At 53.9% G+C, this 22,938-nt stretch overlaps 2 protein-coding genes across 10 annotated transcripts in view; one reads left to right on the top strand and one right to left on the bottom strand.

Annotated features, from left to right (window-relative positions):
* Positions 1 to 14,826, bottom strand: part of EEFSEC (eukaryotic elongation factor, selenocysteine-tRNA specific) — a 237,228-nt gene extending 222,402 nt beyond the window's left edge. For 7 of the 8 annotated variants that reach the window (XR_004352207.1, XR_004352209.1, XR_004352210.1 and 4 more), the window contains exon 1: positions 14,478 to 14,793. Coding sequence is in view for 4 of the 8 variants with exons in the window: in XM_032648731.1 (XP_032504622.1) it covers positions 14,478 to 14,784 (307 nt within the window). In the remaining 4 variants the exon portion in view is untranslated. Of the gene's footprint in view, positions 1 to 14,477 lie in introns of all 8 variants that reach the window. The other variant, XM_032648729.1, reaches the window with a different exon arrangement.
* Positions 14,827 to 21,834: 7,008 nt separating this feature from the next.
* The window catches only part of RUVBL1 (RuvB like AAA ATPase 1), a 35,054-nt gene continuing 33,950 nt past the window's right edge, over positions 21,835 to 22,938 (top strand). The window contains exon 1 of one of the 2 annotated variants that reach the window (XM_032649687.1): positions 21,835 to 22,052. In XM_032649687.1, coding sequence (XP_032505578.1) covers positions 21,912 to 22,052 — 141 coding nt within the window. In that variant the 5' untranslated portion in view covers positions 21,835 to 21,911. The remainder of the gene's footprint in view (positions 22,053 to 22,938) is intronic. The other variant, XM_032649688.1, reaches the window with a different exon arrangement.

Raw genomic sequence — 22,938 nt, 5'->3', positions numbered from 1 at the left:
GCCTCTGGCCTCACGTCAACAACCTGCACCCCGTATGCTTCTCACTGTCGGGGCACAGGGGTCAACGTCATCACAACCATCCCAACCGTGTGCCGGAAGCTCTGCAGACGGCTCCTCTGATACAGCCACCTGAGTGAGGTAATCACCTGCGGTTCAGGTGTAACAGGCTCAGTTAGAAAAGTGGCCTTGCGCTGGGCTGCCCAGAGCCAGGTTGGGCCACGCCTGAGCTCCACCTCCGCCTGCTGCCTTGGGGTGCTGGGACTTGCTTGGGGTGTTCACATCCTGGAGGCACCCAAAACCAGTGCTTCCAGGTCGGGCGGGAACAAAGAGGGTTTGAGATCCCGAGTCTGGGGTGGGGGATATGGTGGGGGGAAGGGGCCGTGCACCAATACGTGACTTTCAGCCTTTGAAAGCTGCTCCCGGAAAACACCACCTAAGGCGAGTCCTCATACAAGCGCAGGAACGGTTCCGCTCGGTGGGACCCTGTCCCTCTGGGAGGCGGGGGGCCACCTTCTTCTCCTGGAGACCCCCTGCTTTGGTTAGCACCACGGGCTCACAAAGCGAGAGCAAACTGAGTGGAGAGGGCTGACAGCCGGGCCCACATCTTCAGACGCTTTCAAAGTTAAGTCACATAATCTGATGATGTGAAAAGGGGAGAATACACATTTGACCCCTTGCTGCAGACAGAAATCTTCCCGTATGGTTTTTAATTGGAAGGCATTTGTTTTGCTTTCGCAACACTCTTTAACCTCTGCCACTGTAGGTACACGGCTGCAAACGATACTTCCATTGATTAAAAAAATAAAAAACAAACACTGAAAGAAACAATATTTTTCTTTTTAAGGAAAAAAAAAGGTAGCGAGCAGCTATTTTCTGGAGGGGTCACCACTTAAAGGCGTATATGGGACGCCACCCTGGCTGCAGCTTATGGTTTATTTTGTCTTGGAAAAGCCCGAGGTCATTCTAACTCTGTTGACCTGTTACCCTCCACAGTGATCATCTCCATCCAGGACCGCAAGCAAACACTGCCCTCTTGTGCACTGAACGGTGCCGAGTCGGCGCGGAGACGTTTCCACCCAGCACCCGTGGACGGCTCGCAGGCAGGCGTACAGCTGCCTCTCCGCGGCCCGGAGGGGTGTTGGGAAAGGATGACACACATCTGTGTCCAGGGTGCTTGCCACAGTGTCCCCAGACTGCCTTCCGGGACAGACCGTGAGGTAAGAGGAAGAGGGAAAGATTCAGCTGAAGAAATCAGACCCAAAGTAACTGACTCTTATCTTTCCTAGAAAAGATTCATTCCTCAGGACTTCCCTGGCAGTCCAGCGGGTAAGACTCCGCCCTCCCAATGCAGGGGGCCCAGGTTCGATCCCCAGTCGGGGAACTAGATCCCGCATGCATGCCGCAACCAAGAATCCACATGCTGCACCTAAGAAGTCCACATGCCGCAACTAAGACCTGGTGCAGCCAAAATAAAAATAAATAATTAATCTAAAAAAACTTTATTGGTTACCATGGCAAGCTTTCTTTTCGCCTACTTGAAAAAACTTTTAGAAATGACTAATAAATCTACAATAACAGTACACAGTACTTTTTTTTATCTAGGAAATATTGGCCAGGAGAAGATTCCATTTGATTTCAGAAGGAGAAAAAAAAAAAGGCAGTGGGAACCCACGTTGCTGTTTCTCAGAGGAACACCGAAAGATCAGTCGTGGTTCCTCTTCTTTCTGAGGAGCCCTGACCTGCAGGGTTACCTGCAACCCGGGGACAGGGCTCCATGCCCAGAAGACCAACCTGGCATCGCAAGAGAGCCTCAAAGGATGTAAAATGACAAGAGCAAAGGCAAAGATCCAGTCCAGTCTGAGGCCAGGCCTACTTGGCAGGAACCTCCAGGGGAAGCCCTGGTCTTCTCTGAGTGAGTCTTCCAGTTCTGTTCCGAACTATGAGCCACCCAGATGCTGCACCCACTCCTCCACCCTTCCGGGCACAAGCCAGGATGGGCCAAATCTCACGCCAAACTCATTTCTGGGCAAGAAAAGGCAAAATCTGCCCCCAGTGCATTACCTTCAACCCAGTGGGCACCCCGGAAGGAAAGGGGACGAGAGAATGTTTCAGGGAGTGTCTGCATGCCTGCGGCCAGGAGTCAGGAGGTGGGCTGGGTGCCAGCGACTTCAGCTCCTTTACATACCAGCTGTGATGCCCAGAGCTTGGCTCAGTGGTTCGGGAATGTGTGAACCACAGGTGGTCAAAGGGCCAGTGTTAAACGGCCAGCCACAGCCACAGAGTCGTGACAGCTGTCCGGCTCACGTTATGCCAGGGCTACCTGCCGCCTCCTGTTTCCACGTCAGCCCCTTCCTCTAGCACGGGAAGAAAACGGGGGTCCAAGACCAGAAACAGGGCTCAGGTGCGTGAAGCCGACAGGACGGCCTTGCGGAGGCCAGACAGGAGGCTGGCTGCGGCCCTCCCTCCCGTTCTCTCTCTCCCTATCGGAACCACAGGGCACGCGGCTGCTTTAACCTCCAGCAAAGCCAAGATTGACAGACTCCACATATGTATACCCGTCCAGACGCGCCAGCCCCACAGCAGATTCCTTCTGTGGACCCTGGCTCTGACACGGTCAGCCAGACTGAGCCTCCCGTGTGTGGAGCAGCCTGGCCATCTCCTGCCTCAAACCCCTGCCACGTGCTACTCCCTCTGCGGGCGTCCCACCTCGTCCTTCCCAGCGCGCTCACAAGGGCGTGCTGCATGCCGCTGCTCACCTCTGTAACACCCGCCTCCTCCACGATGCACACCGCGCTCCACTTCTGCCCGGCTCCCCACGTAAACCCCGCTCCCAGCGTGCAGCGGGTGGGTCAGGGTTTGCAGAATGAATGAATGAATGAATGAATGCATCGACATGCCTTTCCTTCTGCAACGTCTGATCTTACAGAATTAGGTCACCTAGCCAGATTTCAGGACACTAAGAATCCTGGGAAGAGAAGGGAAAGACAGCCAAGGAACCAGGCTAACCTACGCAAACAGCGCCCAACCCTACTGCAAAGAGCAGGTGGCAGAACGAGCCAGGAGCCACCAGGAGACAGGTGTCAGGAGAGGGGTGGGCAGAGTCCATCTCAGACGCTACAGCACCCCTGATGCCAGGACCGTGGCATCACACACTTCCGGGGACTCTGAGCTTTCCTTCGGGGAAACGCATGGAGAACTCGATGGAGAAACTGGCAGGCCCAGCGTCCAGCCTGTGCCCTCTGGCCTGGGGAGCCTGTTCTCTTTCCCCAGGAGCATCTCATCACACGAGGGCTCTGTAAGGGTGTGTGGACCCCGAGTTCATGTCCAGCCTCCCGGGTTCCGAAGAACCTGGTGCTCCAGGAAGTCTACGTTCAGGAGGGACTCGGGCCCCAGGCTTGGCCACCAGGGACAGCAGCCACTTCTGGTCATGCTGTCCGACAAGACCTGGCTGAGCTGGGTCACCTGCTGGAAGCTACCACGGCAGCCCGCCTCTGGAGGGCCTCCTCCCCTCAGCTTCACAGGCTACTTGCAGGACACCGTGCTGGGCCACAGGCTCACATTATGCTCATTTCCCAGTCCCCAAGCTCCGGGGCAAGTTTAGAAGTCCTCGTCCTGTCTCAGATCAGGTCTGAATTAATACCCTTCCTCCAGAGAACTCCAGTAGCAAAGTGAAAACAGACGTGCTAAACAATGGCCTTTGAGAGCCCCAGCAGGGACGGCTGGTGACAATGCAGCCCCAGGCTCTGAAAGAAACCTTAAGGTTAAAGGTTCACAGAGGCAGAAGAATTACCAAAGTACAAGTTTGTTCAAATTTCCTCCGGCAGATTTAAACAACCAGGGTCAAGCTGAAGATTGCCTGCAAAAACCTATGAGACAACTCAGCCCCTTTGAACTGCGTGGAGAAAGGAAAATATACGGTCTGGGAGGGATCTATGTTATAGCTTTAAAAAATGTTCTTGAAAAGGTCACCCCTGTTAACTCAAAATCAGCCCACTGAAGGATGTTTGAAAACTGCTTCTCTACAACAACAGGGCTGCGGGCCCTCGCCGTGTGCGGTGAGCTACACGGGGTCGCCGTGTCCCCAGCACCAGTGTGCTGACCCTCTGTGGGCCATGAAATTAACCATCAGCACAGCAGAAATCTGCTCCGAGTTAAACTACTTTGCTACGCAAAGTGGCCTGAAAATGAAATATGAGGATTGAATTTCCACTGAAAGATTAACTTGTCTAACCTCCAGGCAGGCTTGCTCGGCTGTGAACCCTGTGTGGCCGGCCGGTGGCTTGAAGCCCCACAGGAGGCTGGATGCTGGCCGCGGGCAGAGGGAAACGACCTGTCACCCACTCATTCATTCATTCACTCACTCGTCCATGCTGCGTGCCCGCACCGAGGCCCTGCCCTTGGTCCTGGAGTCGGATGACAGCAGGACCCCATCCTCAAAGGGATCAGGTCGAGTAAATGCAATGACAGCAGATGGGAGGACAAGGGGTCCGGGCGCCCCGCGGGATGGTACAGACCCTCACCTGGTCGAGGCTGGGGAGGGCCAACGGTGAGGCTTCCCAGAGACGTGGTGTAGCCAGAAGACACCATGAGAGGCCCCGGTCTGTCTGTCCAGAGACCTGCAGGCAGCTCGTTAAGCCTGGAGTCCTGAGCAACACAGAGACACTGACCCATCAGGAAGTGCCCTGTCAGCCTATGCGGAGTTTAGCCTTTATGCCAACAGAGAGCAAAGGAAGACTTTTAGACAGGGGAGTCAAATAATCACATTAGCCGTTTAGAAAGAGTTCTGGGCCACAGAGGGGAGGGCAGTTTCAAGAGGGGGCTGGAATCAAGACACTGCAGGCAGGTCGTGCTCGCCCAGTGCAGAGTGGACAGAGGCCTGTCCAAGGAGCAGCTGTGGTGATGGGCAGAGGAGGCGAAGGACAGGCAAGAGTCTGTAAGGAGTCCGTGAAGGCGAAGGAGGACACGCTGGGGACCGCGTGGCTGGCCTGCCCCACTGTGGGCACTTACTGCCAAGCGTGGGTGGGGATGGGGTCTTGCAGCGCGGAGTCTGGGGGCCTGTGGGGCTCACTGATGAAGAAGCCAGCCCAGCAGGCACTTGGAAAGCAGGTCGAGAGCTGCCTACTGAAATGTGACTTAACTAAAATCAAATTACAGTTTCATTCCTCGGTTATGTGGCTGCCACCCTGGGCTGCGCTGCTGGAAGACACTCCCACCAGCACAGAGGATCCTTCTGCGTGGTGCTGGGAAAGCTCTGCACAGACTTTTCAAACACTGTCGCTCGCAGCCAGCGTGTGCCAGCCCTCCCCAGCCAGGCCGACGCCAGCGGTGACCCGCAGCTTTCTCCCAGCCTCCCGTGCTCTGCCCATCCGCGGACTCCAAACAGCAAGTGCTCAGGAAATGGAGCCCGGCTTACAGAAAGTCTTTTTTCTCTAGAGCAGATGCTCTGAGGACCGTCTCTGAACAGATCATCATTTTAGAGAGCAGGGAACACTGGGGACGGACACACACACACACACACACACACATACACACACACACACACACACACCCACACACACACACACACACACACACACACACACACACACACACAGAGGGTCTTGGGTGCCTAGGGCATGAGGTCCTGAAATTCACCTGGAAATGACCCCGAGCAGAGTAAGTGCCACCCCGCAGTACAACTGGAAGGCAGAGCCCTCGTCACAGCATCAGGTGACCAAGGCCGAGCCACCCACTCCTGGAGCTTTAAGCCACCTGCGTAACCCCACAGCAAAGTGTGGAGCCCCGTGGCCAAGCAAGGCCGGCTCCAGAGGCCAAGCAGGTCAATGCTGGCAATTCCAAGCACTAATTTTAAAAGGAAAAAGTCAGGTTTATCTTTAGGTAGCACCTGTGCATGCCACCAAATAAATATCCTCGGGAAGTAGGTTAGAGACAAAGGAAATTATTCTAGTCTTCTTGCAGGCCCCAAGACAAGAGAGGCATCATCGTAACACGAGAGATACGGCAAGAGGGAAAGGCAACTTCTCTCTCAACAGCAAGACTTGTTTCTTCTCCTGCCAAGAGGGGATCACCCACGTTAACTAAGTCCCCTTCCCCGTGCAGCCACAGCCACTTCAAAGCAGCAGAAGCCTAATCACAAAGCATAAGGAAATAAAAGACCCAATTAACAAAACACAGACCTCCAATAATCCAGGGGAGAATGGAGGCGGAAGTCTCTGTTTCTGACAAACTGACTTACACAGAAAGTGCCGCCCAGGAGCTGGGCTCCCACCAAAGCAGGTGCAGGCTGACGTGCGACGGCAGCTTGGGCAGCCAGGCCGCCGACACGTGACCTGCAGCCGGCTCCTGACCTCTGCAGCCTGCTTTCTGTGGGCGGCACCCTGACTGTAGAGGGAAACACCCCCTCGGGGTCTGGCTGGCAGGATGCCAGACGGACGGGAGATGCTCCCCAGGCACCACGCCCCTCCTCCGGCCCTCCACAGGGCATTCCTGCATCGGTGCCCCCAGAGCCACACTCTCCCTCCCGGCGGTGTCCCCCTTCTGCCTCCAGTGGCCTCTGTCCCAGGTCCTCTCCTCAGACTCCTTAAAAGCACCGAAGGATCTCCCAGCTGAAAACGCACCCGCCCTCCCCTGACAGGAGGCTCCCCGAGCTCCCGAGCTCCGGCCCCGTGGACTCTGCAGCTCAGCTGCACACCTGCCCACACCCGAAGTACTGAACTTCTGGGTTGTTTTATGAAAGCTGCCAGTTTTTAAACACTGGCAATGAATTTTTAAAAAGAAGACTTTTGGGCTTCCCTGGTGGCACAGTGGTTGAGAGTCCGCCTGCCGATGCAGGGGACACGGGTTCGAGCCCTTGTCCGGGAAGATCCCACATGCCGCGCTGCAACTAAGCCTGTGCGCCACAACTACTGAGCCTGCGCTCTGGAGCCCGTGAGCCACAACTACTGAGCCCGTGTGCTGCAGCTACTGAAGCCCGCACACCTAGAGCCCGTGCTCTGCAACAAGAGAAGCCACTGCAGTGAGAAGCCCGTGCACCGCAACGAAGACCCAATGCAGCCAAAATTAATTAATTAAATCAATTTAAAAATAAAATAAAATAAAAAAGACTTTAGCCTATAGGCCATCAAAACATATCTGCACAAGACCCTAGTGTGGGACGAGACCCTCCCAGGGGTGGACAGGATGAGCCGCCTCCTGTCAGCACTAAGGACAGGAGTGGGCAGGTCTAGCAAAAGGTCAGGAGGTGCCCTGAAGGCCTTCCAGAAACAAGCAAATGGCACTTCCTACACACCCACCACAGCCTAAATAATGTGTCGGGCACATTTAATCCTCTCAAAATATGTTCATTTATTTAATTCAACTCAATTATTTGTTTAATTCAAATATTACTGAGCAAAGATAATCCACAGAATGGGAGAAAATATTTGCAAATCATATACCTAATAAAGGACTGGTATTCAGAATACATAACGAACCCTTACAACTCAATAATAAAAGCCAAATAACCCAACTAAAAAAAAAGGGCATAGGATCTGAATACACAGTTCTCCAAAGAAGATATACAAATGGCACAAGAAAATATCAAGGAAATGAAAGTCACAGCGACAATGAGATATCACATCACACGCACTAGAACAGGTGCAAGTAAAAAGACAGCAACAAGTGCTGGCAAGGCAGTGAAGACATCAGACCCTCCTACACCGCTGGTGGGAAGCAAAGCAGTGCAGCTGCTGTGGAAAACAGTCTGGCAGTTCCTCGAAAAGCAGACACAGAGTTACCCTCTGACCCACCAATTCCACTCCTACGGATAAACCCAAGAGAATGGAAACGTGCATCCACACAGAGACTTGAACACAAACGTCCACGGCAGGATTATTCATAAGAGTCAAAAAGTGAAAACAGGGCTTCCCTGGTGGCGCAGTGGTTGGGAGTCCGCCTGCCGATGCAGGGGACACGGGTTCGTGCCCCGGTCTGGGAAGATCCCGCGTGCCGCGGAGCGTCTGGGCCCGTGAGCCATGGCCGCTGAGCCTGCACGTCCGGAGCCTGTGCTCCGCAACGGGAGAGGCCACAGCAGTGAGAGGCCAGCGTACAGAAAAAAAAAAAAAAAAAAAGTGAAAACAACCCAAATGTCCTTCAACTGATAACGGATTTTTAAAAAGTGATCCATCCATATAATGGATACTCTTTGGCCATAAAAAAGGAATGATGGGGGAAGGGAAAGGGGAGTTTAATGGGCACAGAGTTTAGCTTTTGTAAGATAAAAAGAGTTCTAGAGATGGAGGCCACTGAACTATAAACTTAAAAATGGTTAAGATGGTACATTTTATGAAATATGTACTTTACCACAATTAAAAATAATAGATTTTTTTAAAAGGAATGAAGTATAGGTCACGCTATAACATGGATGAACCTTGGAAGCCAGACACAGAAGGCCACATATTGTATGATTCCATTTATACGAAATGTCCAGAATGGGCACATGGGCAGAGACACTGAGTAGATTAGAGGTTGCCAGGCCTGGGGTCAGGGAGAAGGTGCAGGACTGCTAATGGCTGTGGGGTTTCTTTTCGCAGTGATGGAGCTTAGACTGTGGCGCTGGCTACACAACTCTGTGAAGAGGATGAAAACACTTAAGCGTGCACTTGAAATGGGCAAATTTTATGGAATGTGAATTATATCTCAATACAAATGTTTAAAAACAGCCTTGACTGTCCACTCTGTGCCTGACCCTGGCCTGGCCCTAGAGCCACACAGAGGCCTCCAGGCTAACAGGAACAACAGGTAGAACGCCTCCTGGTCACCTCAGGTGACCCAGAGCTCCAGAGACCGTCATCTCTGTCACCCCGCACAGCACGGCCTCGAAGGCCTGCTGGTCAGATGGAGACTCGGGCCCAGCCAGGCCCTGGCCAATGCAAGGATGAGAGAGCGGGAAATAGGTCTCAGGGCTTAATTTACCGGTTGGTTCCTGGGGCGCCTGCCCAAATCTTATTCCAACCTGGATGGAGTGATTCTGAAGAAAAACCCAAGAGCCACAAAGGCGAGGCTAAGTGAAAAGTTTATAAGCAATTAATTTTAAATGATTACAGCTTTACCGAAAGCTGTGGCTATGATTTCCTTCTGACTTTGATTATAACCTTCCAGCAAAATATTCGTCTCATCAAGGCAAGTCTGCATTATTTTCTATTCTTAGCATGACTGCAAAATATTCTTTGATTTAACATTTGATATGTTTTGTTCTCAAGGGCAAGCCCCACGAGAAGAAGAATGTACCCCAACAGAATGAAATATGACTACCTGCTTCCACTGTTCTTTCTTGTTGGTTCCTACTCAAATATTCTGCATTCATTTAAACTCAAGGCCGCGTCTCTGATGTTATGCTCCTCCCACACTGTCACCCAACCCAAGCAGTCACCCACTATCCAGGGCAGAGAAATTGCCGCAGACGGAGCTAGACTTGCATTTCCTGGAGACGCTGAGGGCGCTGAGCTTGGAAGGAGAGGGGGTCGTGGCCAGGTGCGCACTGAGGAAAAGGAAATGAAGACCCAACAGATTCTAGGAGCTAAAGAAGCTAGGGCTAAAGAAGCATTTCCACTTACATCAACGCCTTTAAATATGCCTCAATATTTTAGGACAAACGTACGATACCGTAACATAGCACAATGCATTTCTGTTTTTGTTTTTGTTTTTGCGGTACGCGGGCCTCTCACTGTTGTGGCCTCTCCCGTTGCAGAGCACAGGCTCCATACGCGCAGGCTCAGCGGCCATGGCTCCCGGGCCCAGCCGCTCCGCGGCATGTGGGATCTTCCAGGACCGGGGCACGAACCCGTGTCTTCTGCATCGGCAGGTGGACTCTCAACCACTGCGCCACCAGGGAAACCCCACACAATGCATTTCTGGACAGATTCATTAAAAGACTAGGGGCTAAGAAAACCAGAGTGTCTTTTTTGTTTGGTTGGCTGGTTTTGCATCAGAAAAACACCCATATTCCTGGGGTGGCCAGGCCTCCGGTTTGTCGTCTCTGCTTGGGCCACACCGCCTGCTGGGGACTACGCGCAGACACCCAAAGAGCAATGTAAAAGCCTGGTGGAAAACACAACGGTCGTTCGCACATGAACCTGTCTCATGGGCCCAAAGAGAGCATCTCAGACAGACTGCAGGTGCACGCTTGGATAAAACAGCCAAAGGGACCATGCTTCTCCATGTTGTCACACGAGCACAGAGAGTTGGAAAAACAGAGAAGGGGAAGTAGCTTAAGTGTCATAAAGAATGCTCCCTCCCAGGCCACAGAGACAGGCACCCCCAGGGCTGCTGACTGACCTCCAAAGCTAGGAGCCCTGAGTCACACTTGCGAGGCTGTGGTAGATCAGCAGCTGCAGTTCCAGAGAGGGTTCAAACCTGGCAGGAATCACCGCTTAAACGGAGGGGCGTGGGGGGGCACGCAGGAGGCTAGCTATCAGGGTGACAGTCGTGGCAAAAGAGCTGCTGTTCATTAACCACAGGAACAAAAGACTGGGAGACAATGCACTGTTAATCGTGGCAGCCACCAGAGGACTATAAATTGCCAAGCCAAGATACCAGCATTTTTCAGACCTCGTCCTTCCTGCCAGAGTGAGATTGAGGATGGGTCCAAGTCCCTCACCCCCACCCAAGCCTTTAAAACATACATTACTGAATCTTTTTGAAGTTCTAACCCTGAAAGATTTATACTCTAAAACACATCAGAGAAAAATACTGCCCAGAAACACTCCCAGGGGGCCTGGAGCGGACGGGCACCCTTGTCCACTCACACTGAGAATGCCAGCGTTCCAAGGGCAGATCAGCGTGGGTTCAAACTAGCTCTGACCCTTCTGATCTGTGTTCCCTAACCTCCCTGAGCCTCTGCCTCTTCACCTGTCCCATGGGAGGATCACCTCTTACCTCCCAGGATTGCTATGAGGGTTAAACAAACAAAAAAAGTCACAATGCTGGCACTAAATACATGCGAAGTACTGTTGTCACTATCAACCCCCAGCACCACTTAGGAGTTTTACCTATGGTCACAGGGATCAAGGAGATAAAACCCAATTTTCTCTAAGTTAAAAAATGATCTTTTTGTACATGAAAGTATTTTGGGGGAGCGATGGAATTAAGCGAGCTGGCTTAAGATACACTAAACTTTAGAGCTATCATCATGGAACTCAGACAGTCACTCTAATTTCCTTCTGCTTCGGACAGGGCATTTAGCAAGGGGTCTGAATCACTCCCAGTGAGCTGGGAACTGCAACGGCCGCCCCGCCCTCCCAGCAATCCGGGGCACAGGTGTGCTGCCAGCTGGAGTCCCTGCTCAGCCACCTTGCCTCTTTCTAAAGCACCGGCCTCATCACATCACAAACCTACTTTAAAAGCATCCCAAGGCCCTTAGAAGAAATCTGCACCGAGGGCCCGACCTAAGCCCCACTCACCTCTCTACACGATCCCGCCTTCACCTTCCACACCTCTCCCCACTCACCAGGCCCATTTCCAGCTGCTAAATGCTGGCAGCTACCCCTGGCTCTGAACGGACAAGACAGCAGGCTCACGCCTCAGAGCCCCACCCAGGCTGTGCCTCCACCGGGCAAGCTTTTCTTTCTCCACCATGCCCTGCAAAGCAAGTCACCGCTGTGCAAAGAGCCCTAATGAGTCACTGCACACGGCACAGCACTCTCCCCCTGGCTCTGCTGTCAGCCCCCAGAGGGGCCCTGCTGGTGACTTTCGATCCACCCCCCCAACCCAGCTTCATTCATTTGGGACTTCCGAGTGCCTCCTACATGCCAGGCTCTGGCCCAATTCCTGCTATGCTCTCGTGGAGGACAGAGGCCATCAACAAGCACATCACGCGTATCAGACAGCACCAAGGGCTAGCAGGAAACAAAACACAGACATGAGGAAGTATGACGGTAGAGAACTGGGGACACTTTAGGCCAGTAGGTCAGAGGAGGCCTCTCCGAGGAGGTGACACTCGAGCTGAGACTTAAATGAGGAGGGCAGGTGCAACACTGGCCCATCCAGTAAGTAGGAGGAGGCCAGTGTGACTGGAAGTCAGGAGCCATGGATGAGGCTCAGGAGAGGGCAGAGGCCAGATCGTGGGTCACTGGGGGGGCAATGAGCTGACGGCTGACCTGATCTGAAGACATCCATAAAAGGAGCAGACTGTCCACCGTGTGGGGGGTCAGCAGAGGGAGGAGGGGAGGGCCCATAGTCTGGAGAGGAAGGACAAGTAAAGACACACGTGGCCTCTGCAACATGAGGATAACGAAGGGGATTCACCAGACCTGGGTCAGGGGCGGCAGAGCAGGTCCCAACGCCTGCCCAGGGAACTTGACTTTCCAAGCTTCACTTTTCTCATCAGAAGAGTGGGGCCCATGCCCCCCTACATCCCCATCACTCAGCGTTATCGCACAGACGCAAGTTTGTAGCCACAGGCGTGGACCCTGGCAGGCACTCAGATGCAGCTCCTTTCCCCCAAAAAGAAAAAAGCCACTTTTTCTTCTCACTTCCCTGAGTGGAGGGTGGGAATCTCATCTATTGAAGGAAGAAGAGTAGCAGCCCTGGTCCCACCACCGCAATGTGCTCAGGTCACATGTTAACACCTGTAAGAAGACAAGGAGAGTCTCCCCTCTCAGGGGCGAGAGAAACGTAAGAGCCGCAATGTTCGTACCACAGGAGAGAAATCCCTCTTCATTTCTTCAACAATTTACAGTCTAAACCAAGGACTTGTCAAATGCTTGGAGGCGTTATAATTTGGTGCCTGAAACCTTCTGTCCTATGAAGAAACACCACGAACGTGCACGTGGAAGGGGAGGACAGAGTACAGTGACCCGGGAAGTGGCAGCTTTGGAGTCAAGCAGAGCCCTGGGTCGGCCACTTCCTAGCAGCCTCCCCGAGTCCCAAGCCCCTCGATGGCTGAACAGTACCACCACACTCCCTGCAGCTTTTGCCCGGGAAGTGGCAAACGTGCAAGCAAAGCAAAGCCAGTTGAGACCTGCCAGAGTGTGGACAGTCCAGAATCACATCCGAGGTCACAAGGTCAGTGAGGGAGAAAGCCAGGCCTCACCACAGACTCCAGAAGCATGTCCTTCACTCCCTACACCTGTCACAAGAAAAGACCAACTATCTGCCTTCCAACCTACACTGGCTCAGAGAACGTGTCCTAAAATGTACCTGGACGTGACCAAACAGAAATCAGTGACAAGGGGAGGGGAGAGCAGAGAGGATCGCGTGCCCCTTCACGTGCATCTGTGGCTAGAGCACGGCCGGGGTAGAAGATGTGAGGCAGGGGACCGGAGCAGGTTCCTGCTCCTCTATGAGCCTCCGGTTCCTCTCCTGAAAACAGGGAAATGACCTCAGACTGCCTGCACCATGGACCAGACGGGAGGTGACAAGGTGAAAGTGCTCAACACTCATCATACAGCAGGGCCCGCTATGCCCAGCGAGCAACCGGTGCAGCTGCCCACCAGCAGGCCAATAAAACCATCTGACCAAGAAGTGTTCCTATACATACTCGTGGGTGCAGAGAATGCCACCGGAAGGGTCTGGAGGAAGTGGAAAGCAGGGAGGTACCAGGTCCCTGGGTCAGCAGTGAGGAGTCTCTGAACTATATATACACCCTTTGTGCCACGTGCTACCATTTTTCTATATAAACAAAACACCTGTCCATGGAGTCAAGTATACTGAAATGGGTGTGGAAAAGTAATCCACAGAGGTGTACTAGTGGCTTCCTCTGGCGAAATGGGAGGAGTAATTAGGGGCCTTCTGCCTGGTTTGTAACGTTCTATTTCTTCAGAAGTAGAATGTATTCGTGTACACTTGTATAATTAAAATTCATTAAACGGTACATCTCAGGAAGGCTTTTGGGCAGTACCCACCACGACTCTCTGCCCCAGCATCTCACTTCTAGGGTCTTTCCTTACAGACACACTAGCACACCCACCAAAGACGTCTGTTCTATAAAACTCACTGAAGCATCGTTAGCAAAAATGAGTAACGACATAAATGTCCATCATTAAGACATTCAGAAAACGGTGGTGCAAGTGTACAACGGAACTTCATGTGACCTTTAAAAAGAATGATGTTGCTTTATATGTACGAATGGGCAGGCCCGAGTATTGAATGAAGTACTCAATCGAGTGGTGTTACCATTTTGTGAGAAAAAAAAAAAGAACGAGAAAAGGAGGGGTCGACATATACACAGGAACGCTGCCTGCACACGGAGTTCCTCCGAAATGCCACAGGACGGGACAGCGGCTGACTCCGGAGATGGGCAGCAGGAGACCAAAAGACAGCGAGTGGACGCCTTCTGGGCACTTTCAGGGTCTCTGAGTTTCCCTAACCTGTTTGTGTATTACGAAAGCATGTGGTAAAAAAACACTTTCGCTGTTTTCGGGGCGGCGCGAGAGACTTCCCGGTGGGCGCCCCCGCCCCGGCGCGTCCGAGCCCCGCACCCCCCGCCCGCCCGCGCTCACCGCCGATGATGGTCCGGATGAGGGAGGCGTGCCCGGGGCAGTCGACCAGCGTGACCTGCAGCCGCGGCTCGGCCCCGGGCTCGGGCTCGAGCTCGGCCCCCAGCGGCGCCGGCCGCAGGCGCGCGGGCAGCGGCACCGAGAAGCACGAGAAGCCCAGGTCGAGCGTGATGCCGCGCTCACGGCTCTGCGGCTGCTTGTCGAAGGCGGCGGTGGAGGCTGTGGTGCTGAGCGCGCGCGCCAGCGCCGTCTTGCCGCTGTCGATGTGGCCCAGGACGCCCACGTTCACGTTCACCCGCCGGCCCGCCATGCCGCCGCTGCGGTCCGCCCGCTAAGCCGGCCCCCGCCGCCCGCCCCCCGCTCGCGCGTTCCGGCGCCGAAGCTTCCGGCCGCGCGGTCAGTCCGCCGAGCCGGGGAGCCAGGCGCCGGGGCCGACCTCCGTCCGTCCTCGCGTGCGTTCGTTCGTTCGTTTCCACGGGCTCTAGCTGAGCGCCCTCTGGGCACCCGGCGCCTTCTGTCCACCGCGCGGGGACAGGTCGCTCTCTCCGCAGGACATGGGGGACCCGGAGGTGGGGGGAGGGTAACAATAACCGGGAGTAAAGACGGAACCAGACCACTACGGACCAGGAGAAGCCCTGGGGAAATACAGCAGCGGTGGAAAGACCAGGCCCGGGGCAGGGAGGACGGGCCGCGAAGCTCAGCCCGTCCTGCCTAAGAGCCAGCGCGGGAAACCTGGGAAGGCTGCTCGGAGAATCTCGGACCCGGGCAGTCAGCCTGGCCTCAGGGGGCCGCCAGACTGTACGCAGAAGGTCGTGTGAGTGCGCGCGTTCCGGGGAGGGCCCGCAACGCTCATTCTCTTGAAATGTTACCCACAGAAAAGGTGTCGCCCACGGGCAACAACACGGATCACAAATTTAAAGGTCTGCCCTGGCCAGGCAGGTGACTCGCCAGAGAGTAATCAGCAGGGTTTAAGGTGCCCGGGGTGGTGGAGACTGCGGAGGTGGAGAGCACATGTCCTGTGGCCACAGATGGGGAGCCACGGCTCAGCTTTGGCCAAGTGACACCAGGCGGGAATGCTAGCCCAACATTGCCCCATCTTCCCGCTTTTCAAGAGACGAGAGTGTTTCTATGTGAAATCTGAGAGACATTTTGCCTGGTGAGGCCGCCGAGACTTGGGGCTGCGGGCTGTAGCTGTTACCCGGCCCGACTTACACCTAAACGCTCACCAGCGGCAGGGCTGGGGCTTTAAGCCAGGTCTTACCGTCTCCAGCTCCCACCACAGCTGGCTCCAAGACAGGTGCTGCCCCAGCAGTAGCCTGGAGTCTAGCCCTGTCTCCGCAAGTGCCAAGGAGACGGCAGCTCTGAGTTGTCTCAAAAGTCAGCCAGATTCAGACTGTATCCTGGGGTCAGCTGTGACCCTGCACCAAGCAGAGAAATACAGACCTCTGCCTAGGCAGGTGTGAGTCATAAGCTCACTCCAAGAGCCAGGGAGAGTGTGAGGGACACCCTGTAGGAACTGGAGCCCTGTTGCCAGCAAAATGTAGGTCACATCACGCCCCCTCCTTTGTCCCTATCCTGGCTTCTACCCCAGTGAGGCGAGTTTGCTTTAGACCAGGCTGGTGCCCTGGTGCTCTCCCCTGTCCCAGCAGGCTGAGGACCGCTTACACATCTTTGCTTCCTCTCGGCCTGGCACATCAAAGGCTCCATAACTGTTTCTTGAGTGGACCCACCTCCAAACCTCCAGCCCACAAAGACACCGTCCTCTGCAGCAGACTCCTGGGTCCCAGCCTGGGTTCCAAGGCCGGGCCTGGTCCCTGGGAAATGACTGACAGGGAACGGCCTGCAGAACTGCGATTATTTGGGATTTGTTCTTCATGTTAATGCAATGCTGGTTCCTTTCTGTTTCTTTAATGCCATTTCGTACGAAGGTAGTTCAAAGTTCTTTACGAACAGCTAGTAATTAATTCAACTTCATTAAGGCCAATTAATCCAGGATTAATTATAAATTTGCTCAGAGGAAGTTATTATACTTTGCTCTTTGATTTGAGTTTGGCTTTAAAGATTCTTTTAGGAGTAAAATGGAAATTTCCTTTTTCTCTGAGGGTATCTACCTTGCCAGTGATTGTGTTAACCACATACCTTCCTCGACATGTCCCATACTAACCTCAGATGAGGTTGTCACCCAGGCCACCACTGTGCTCCATGGCGCTCCCAGTACTGAACAGATCTGCTAATGCCCCGTTAGCTGCAGGGTGGGAGCTGATGTCCTGGCAAGAACTGGCCCCACACAGGTTCAAATCACGGCCCTACCTCGTGCTGGCTGTGTGCCTGGGAGCACACCTTCCACCTGGATATGGATATAAACTCTTTAAGGTCTACAGTGGTCGGCGTCCCCTCCCTCTTCTTCTGTAAGACTCCTCAACTCTCCTTGGAGGTATCACACTCCTCTCCTCCAGGTCACGATGGGGGCTGACTGAACGCTAGCTCTAGGGGTGGGCCCGAGACTCAGGTCCATTCCAGTAGCCATGACCATTGGTTTGGCAGTGAGCGTGTGACCCAAGTTAGCACAATCGGAGAAAACCCTGGAATTTTTTCCAGGACAGGCAATAGAAAAGTGTACTCTCTGATACTGGACTAAAGCCTGGGGAAATCAGTCTGGGCCCTAATGGGACCCCTGGAGGGAAGCCTGGCCACAGCAGAACAGTGGCCTCCAAAGATGTCCGTGTCCTGGAACCTGTGATGGTGTTGCCCTCCATGGTAACGAGACTTGGCAGGTGTGATTCAGTTAAGGATCTTGCGATGGCGGGGATGGGGGAAGTGGGGAGCTCACCCTGGATTATCCTGCGAGCCTGATGTAGTCACCAGGGTCGTTACAGGAGGGAGGCGGGAGGATCAGAACCAGAGATGGCGTCATGAGAAGACGCTGCTGGCCGTTACTGTTTTCAAAGGCGGAAGCAGAACATAAGTCCAGGAAGGTGGGCAGCTTGTAGCCTCTGACCCCATTGCCATGTGACGCCAGTGGGACGCCAGTGGGACGATGGTCCAGGTGGAGCCCTGGGGACCTGCAGGCTCCAGCTGCTTTCTCGGCATCTGCTGCCGGGTTTCCCCACCGCAGCGGGATGTGCCTGCTGAGACGGACGGAAACTGTTCCCCAGCAGAGAAGGTTGCAATCGGAGGCACAGGCCTCACCCTGGCTAACCTGACCCCATCCCCAGCCCCACTTCCTGCCTCGGGCTCCAAAGCAATTCCGGTGAGTGCCCTCGGGTACTGTTTCCGTTTGAAAAGCATGACAAGATTACCACAAAGGGCAGGGCACACACACAGCAGGCAGATATCCAAGGGAGAAATAGCCCATGTCTTTATGTTCCAAAGCTCTGATGCCATTTTCTGTGCCCCTCCCAGTGCTTGAGCCCATTGTAAAAGATCTCACTGAATTCTTTTAATAATCCCAGGAGGTGCTGTTATCACTACTTTACAGCAGAGGGAAGAGGGCCAGGAGAGGTGACCTGCTCAGGCCCTCTGTTCCCTGCCAGCTGATCCTTGTTTTATGTCAGGTTTTCTTCAACCTCAGTGATATGAACCATCTTCATAATTTATGCAATATCCAGGTACCACCTACAACTTCATATTTTTCTTTAAGTTTGACTTAAATAAATAAAAGTACCTCCCTTACACAGAAAAACATTATCACTTGCCATAAATAGCTGGGAACCACAACAACCTCAGAATCAGGATCGTTAATAAAAAGAGAGATTAGAAAGGGGTTAAAGTCACACTCCACCCCCTAAGACTCACTGAATTAGAATTAAAAAGGCAATAATGTTCTCACTATGTGGATCGACTTTATTTAATTTTATGTCTTGTACCACCTCTAAGGTGTCCCTTCTGTCCCCAGAAATCAGCCTGGGGCTGAAATGACAAGCATGTCAATGAGGTTGGCAATGATCAGAAAGGGGGGTGAGAACGTGGGAATATGAGACCAGGGACTAAGCCCATTAGCTTAAACAGGGGACTCCTTCAACAGGGACTTTGATTTGACTCTGATTGGTTTGGATCTTGGGGATCATGGCTCTGAAGCGCACCCCAGACACTGGGAATTATCCTGCTCGCAATCATCGTAATAATCTTTGTCGTGCGTTGTATCCTCTCAAGAGCTTTAAAGGCATGTTTGCAGCCACTAAGCACCGAGCAAATGATCTCCCTACGACTGGAACGTCAGAAAAAGAACGAAAGAAAGACTGACAGAGAACGTGAACCCGACGTCATACCCTGTGAGCACCACACAGAGGGTCAGCAGAAGCTGCAAGGCCTCCAGAGTGGTAGCTGGGAATAGCGCTAATGCCTTCAATTCGTATTGGATCCCTCAGGCTGAGAGACTGGTCAAAAGGGGGAAATTGTTAAAAATAAGACAGTGGGCCCAACACGCAGTGGCTTATGCTAAGCCTCAAGTCACCAAATCAAGACTTAGTTACTGGACTTCCCCGGCGGTCCAGTGGTTAAGACTCCACGCTTCCACTGCAGGGGACGCAGGTTCGATCCCTGGCTGGGGAACTAAGATCCCACATGCCACGTGGCATGGCCAAAAAAAAGAATTAAGTTTCAGCTCTTTCCCCTTTGAATGGTCTTGGCACCCTTGCTGATATACTGAGGGTTTATTTCTGGGCTCTCTATTCTATTCCATTAGTCTATATGTCTGTCCTTGTGCCAGTGCCACGCTGGTTGATTACTGCAGACCATTATTCAATGTCCCATTAGTTAGGATACACTCTCAGCACTCAGCTGAGCCTGGAGACCATGACAACGTGTGGCTCCACGGGGACCCTGGGTCATTGCCCCCCTCCACATGCAGCAGCCTTCTCAAGATGTTGGAGAAGGCAGAGGCAGGCTTGACCTGGGCTTGTGGGCTCAAAGGTCAGGTGTGAAAGAAGTCAAAGCAAGGAGCAAGCAGAAGCACTGGGAACCAGTGGCTGAGATGCTCAAGCTTGGACTGGAGAAAAGAGGGGTCAAGGCACCGGAGGTGAAAGAGCAAGGCTCATGGGAGTGAGAGTGAGAGAGGAGGCAGGTCTGGGGTTGTCACACAGCACAAGCTGGGATGCAGCTGTCCACTCCATTCCTTGTATGTGTGTCACTGCACAAACCCATGGGTGGAACCCTAACTCAACTTATTTTAAGCCCCAACGTCAGTGCCACTTACACTGCCAAGTAGGGCAAAGCTGGATCTGGGAACGTAGAGGATTTCATCAGGAATCTGCCAGCTTTCCCTTCCTTTGTGCTGGCTTCGTTCTCAGACAGAGTCTTCCCATGAAGTGGCAAAGATGACCCGGAAACCTAGGACCCAAGTCTCTTTCCCGATATTTCCAGTAAAAGTGCAGGTCTGAGTGTCATTGGACTGTCCGCTCACATCTCTGAACCCATCACCATTCTGGGGAGGAGGGATACTTTGATAGGCCAGGCCAGGGTCCCGTGTCCATTCCTGAAATAAAGCTGGGGGTGGGGTCAACCCATCTAAACCACCTAGATGCCAAGTGGGGGAAGGGTGGTTCTCTCCAGAAAATTACAGTGAAGGTGGCCAGAAGAGGTAGGAAGGGTGCCGGGCGGGCATAATAACCCCTGTCCACTGCTATTGGCCTCACCTACTTTCATGCACCTTGTACACTTTGGACACTGGCCTGCCGCATCATCTTCTGTTGAAATGAAAGGAACTGCCTGGCTCTGCGGCCAGCCCCAGCTTCTTTGCACACTGGACCTGGGGTCTAGGCCTGGGAAAGGCATTTGCTCAATTTGTGATCTTGGACAAACTCCATCCCCTTTTAGGGCCTCAGTTTCCTCACCTGTAAAAAGAGAATGCTAGGCTGGATCAGATGTTTGAACTGTTCTTTAGCAGGAAAAAAATGTAACAGCTCTGGTGGAGGGGGAGGTGGGGGCCAAAAGGTTCCATTCACTGACAGAAACCATTATCAAGTCCTATAAGATCCGCTGTGTAAAATACCTGCAGCAAAACTGCATGATTTTGTGTGTATGTGAGGGTCCAGAACCCTACTGAATTTATAAGAAGCCTTAACTGTGAGCCAGGCTGTGTGCCAGACACTGGGGTTAAAATGATGAACAACACAGACGTGGTCTACACTTTCATAATGCCTGCCATTTAGTGGGAGAGACTAACATTGACCTGATAGTCTTGCAAGTAACCAGAAACCTAGACTCAAAAGTTATGATGGAGAAGTACAAGGAAGATGTGAGAGTCAGAGCTCCTGCACCTGGATTTGACTTCAGGTCTGTCTCACCCTAATGCAAGCTCCCCTGAGCTCTGGGCCAGTCCCTCCCTTTCTCCGGACCTGAGTCCACTCAGGTGTGAAATGGTGACATACCGTCTGCTTCCGAGGATGTTATCCTCCTGTCAGGGATCGGTCCAGGCGTTACCACGTCATGGCGCCTTCCTTGGCTCTCCAGCTTTTCCAGATGGCCCTGCTCTGGGCTTGCACACCACGTGGGGGTACCTACTTTGGCACACCTCATGTTGCAAGTTTCCCAACTAAGGACTGAGCTTGTCAAGGCTGGAGATTTTGTATTTTATGTGTGCATCCTAGTGCCTTGTACTGTCTGGCTCACAGCAGGTGCTAACACATGTTTGTGGAATGACTGGGTGGATGGGAAGAGTACACTTTTGGGGGGGAGTGTTAATATCATCATGGAACCGGACAGGACACAGCCACTGGCTAATTGTCTCATCTGAGGTCGTGGGATGGGATGAGGTTTACACCGGCTGCAAAGCCGGTGTAGTCCCCAGGTGGAGTTCCAACTCTTCTGATTACTTGCTGTGCGTTCTTCATAAGTTATTGGGCCTCTTTTAGCCCGCATCTTTATCTGCATTAGGAATTACACTAGACGCCATCCACAGCCAACTTAATCTAAGTAAAGGGAGAGGTGGAGGCGAGGAGAAGAAGAGGAGGACAACCCCAAGGCGGATGCTGAGCACAGCCTCCCCAGGGAGATGAAAGGCGTGGGAGTCAGAAAACTGCTTAGTGGGCACAAGTCGAAGCTTAAGTTCTAAACCTGTCTCTTCATCTCCATCACCGAGGTCGAACTTGAGCTCCGCAAAAGGGTATCCATTCGAATGCGGTCACGGACGCGAAGGCGCCGTGAAGAGCGGGACTCGGGCCCTCACTGCGGCGCAGCGGCCCTTTCGGGCCCACCCGGGCAGGAAGCGCCGGCTGCGGGGGAAGCCAACCTCGGGACACAGCCGGAAGGGGGTGGGCGGAGCCTTCCCGGCAGCCGCGACGGGCAAAGCCAGCAGCCAATGGGGCGCTGAGGAGTTCCCGCCGCGGCCAATGGGGAGCTGACCGAGGCGGGGCCGGACCAGCCGCCTGGTAACGGCCGCGTGGTAACCGGCTGCGCGCTGCTAGGGCTGAGCGGGCGCTCGGGCTCCAGGTGCGCAGGATGAAGATCGAGGAGGTGAAGAGCACCACCAAGACGCAGCGCATCGCCTCCCACAGCCACGTGAAGGGGCTGGGGCTGGACGAGAGCGGCCTGGCCAAGCAGGCGGCCTCGGGGCTCGTGGGCCAGGAGAACGCGCGCGAGGTGTGGCGGCGGGGCGGGAGCTGAGGCGGGGGGACTGAACTGAGGGGGAGACTGAGGCGCGGACGGGGCTGAGGTGGGCCCGGGCTGCGCGGACGTGGGGGTGGGGCGTGGGGAGGACGTCCCGGGGCGCGGCGACGACCCCGCGGCCTCGCTCCTGGCCGCGAGTCCTGACTGACCGCCAGTCCTGACGGACCGCCGCTCGGGGCCAGGCCGTCCGCGCGGCACGGGGGTCGGCGGGGAGAGGATGGGCCAGGTCCCTGCTCTCTGGGAGCTCGCGTTTCAGACACAGACGTTTAAACCGCTGAACAGAAGGGCCGTCATTAGACTTCGGGGATCAGTTCCTGCGGGGCTCTGCGGGCCCGGGCACGGCGTTTGAGTTGCTGTGAGCGCAGTGAGAGGCTCTGGGACTTCTATAGTCGGGAGGTGACCCGCCTGAGCAGGTGGCAGCTACAGAGGCCTTTCTGAACATTCCCGTTAAGCCCACTTCTGCTAAGTGATGCTGGTGCCCAGTGCCTTCGGCCGCATTGTCGTCCCCCAACTCTTCAGGCTCGTTGTGTGTGTATTTTTTTTTGGATGAAAACGTTGAGGGTGGGAAAGGTCACTTCACCCATCCTCTTGCCACCCAGTTTAGTGATAGTAATGCTGGAGTTTGTGCCTGTGTGCCCCTGACTCCTGAGGCAGCGCGCTCTGTGGTAGGACCGCCCCCTCGGGCCCCCTTCAGCCCTAACTTCAGCCCATTTTGCCCCTCTGCCCCTGCGGTGGCTCGGCAGCTACAGAACTCCTGGGTAAGACTCTTGCCTCCTAGCCCGATGGTGCTAATAGAAGGGGCCAAAGAGAAGCCTCTGGTTTCCACTTGGAACATCAGGTTTCCAGAGAGGAGATAGTG

Source organism: Phocoena sinus, chromosome 11 (assembly GCF_008692025.1).
Source record: "Phocoena sinus isolate mPhoSin1 chromosome 11, mPhoSin1.pri, whole genome shotgun sequence".
Classification (NCBI taxonomy): Eukaryota; Metazoa; Chordata; class Mammalia; order Artiodactyla; family Phocoenidae; genus Phocoena; species Phocoena sinus.
The sequence above is the reverse complement of the archived record's forward strand: the minus strand, read 5'-3'. Positions and strand labels throughout refer to the sequence as shown.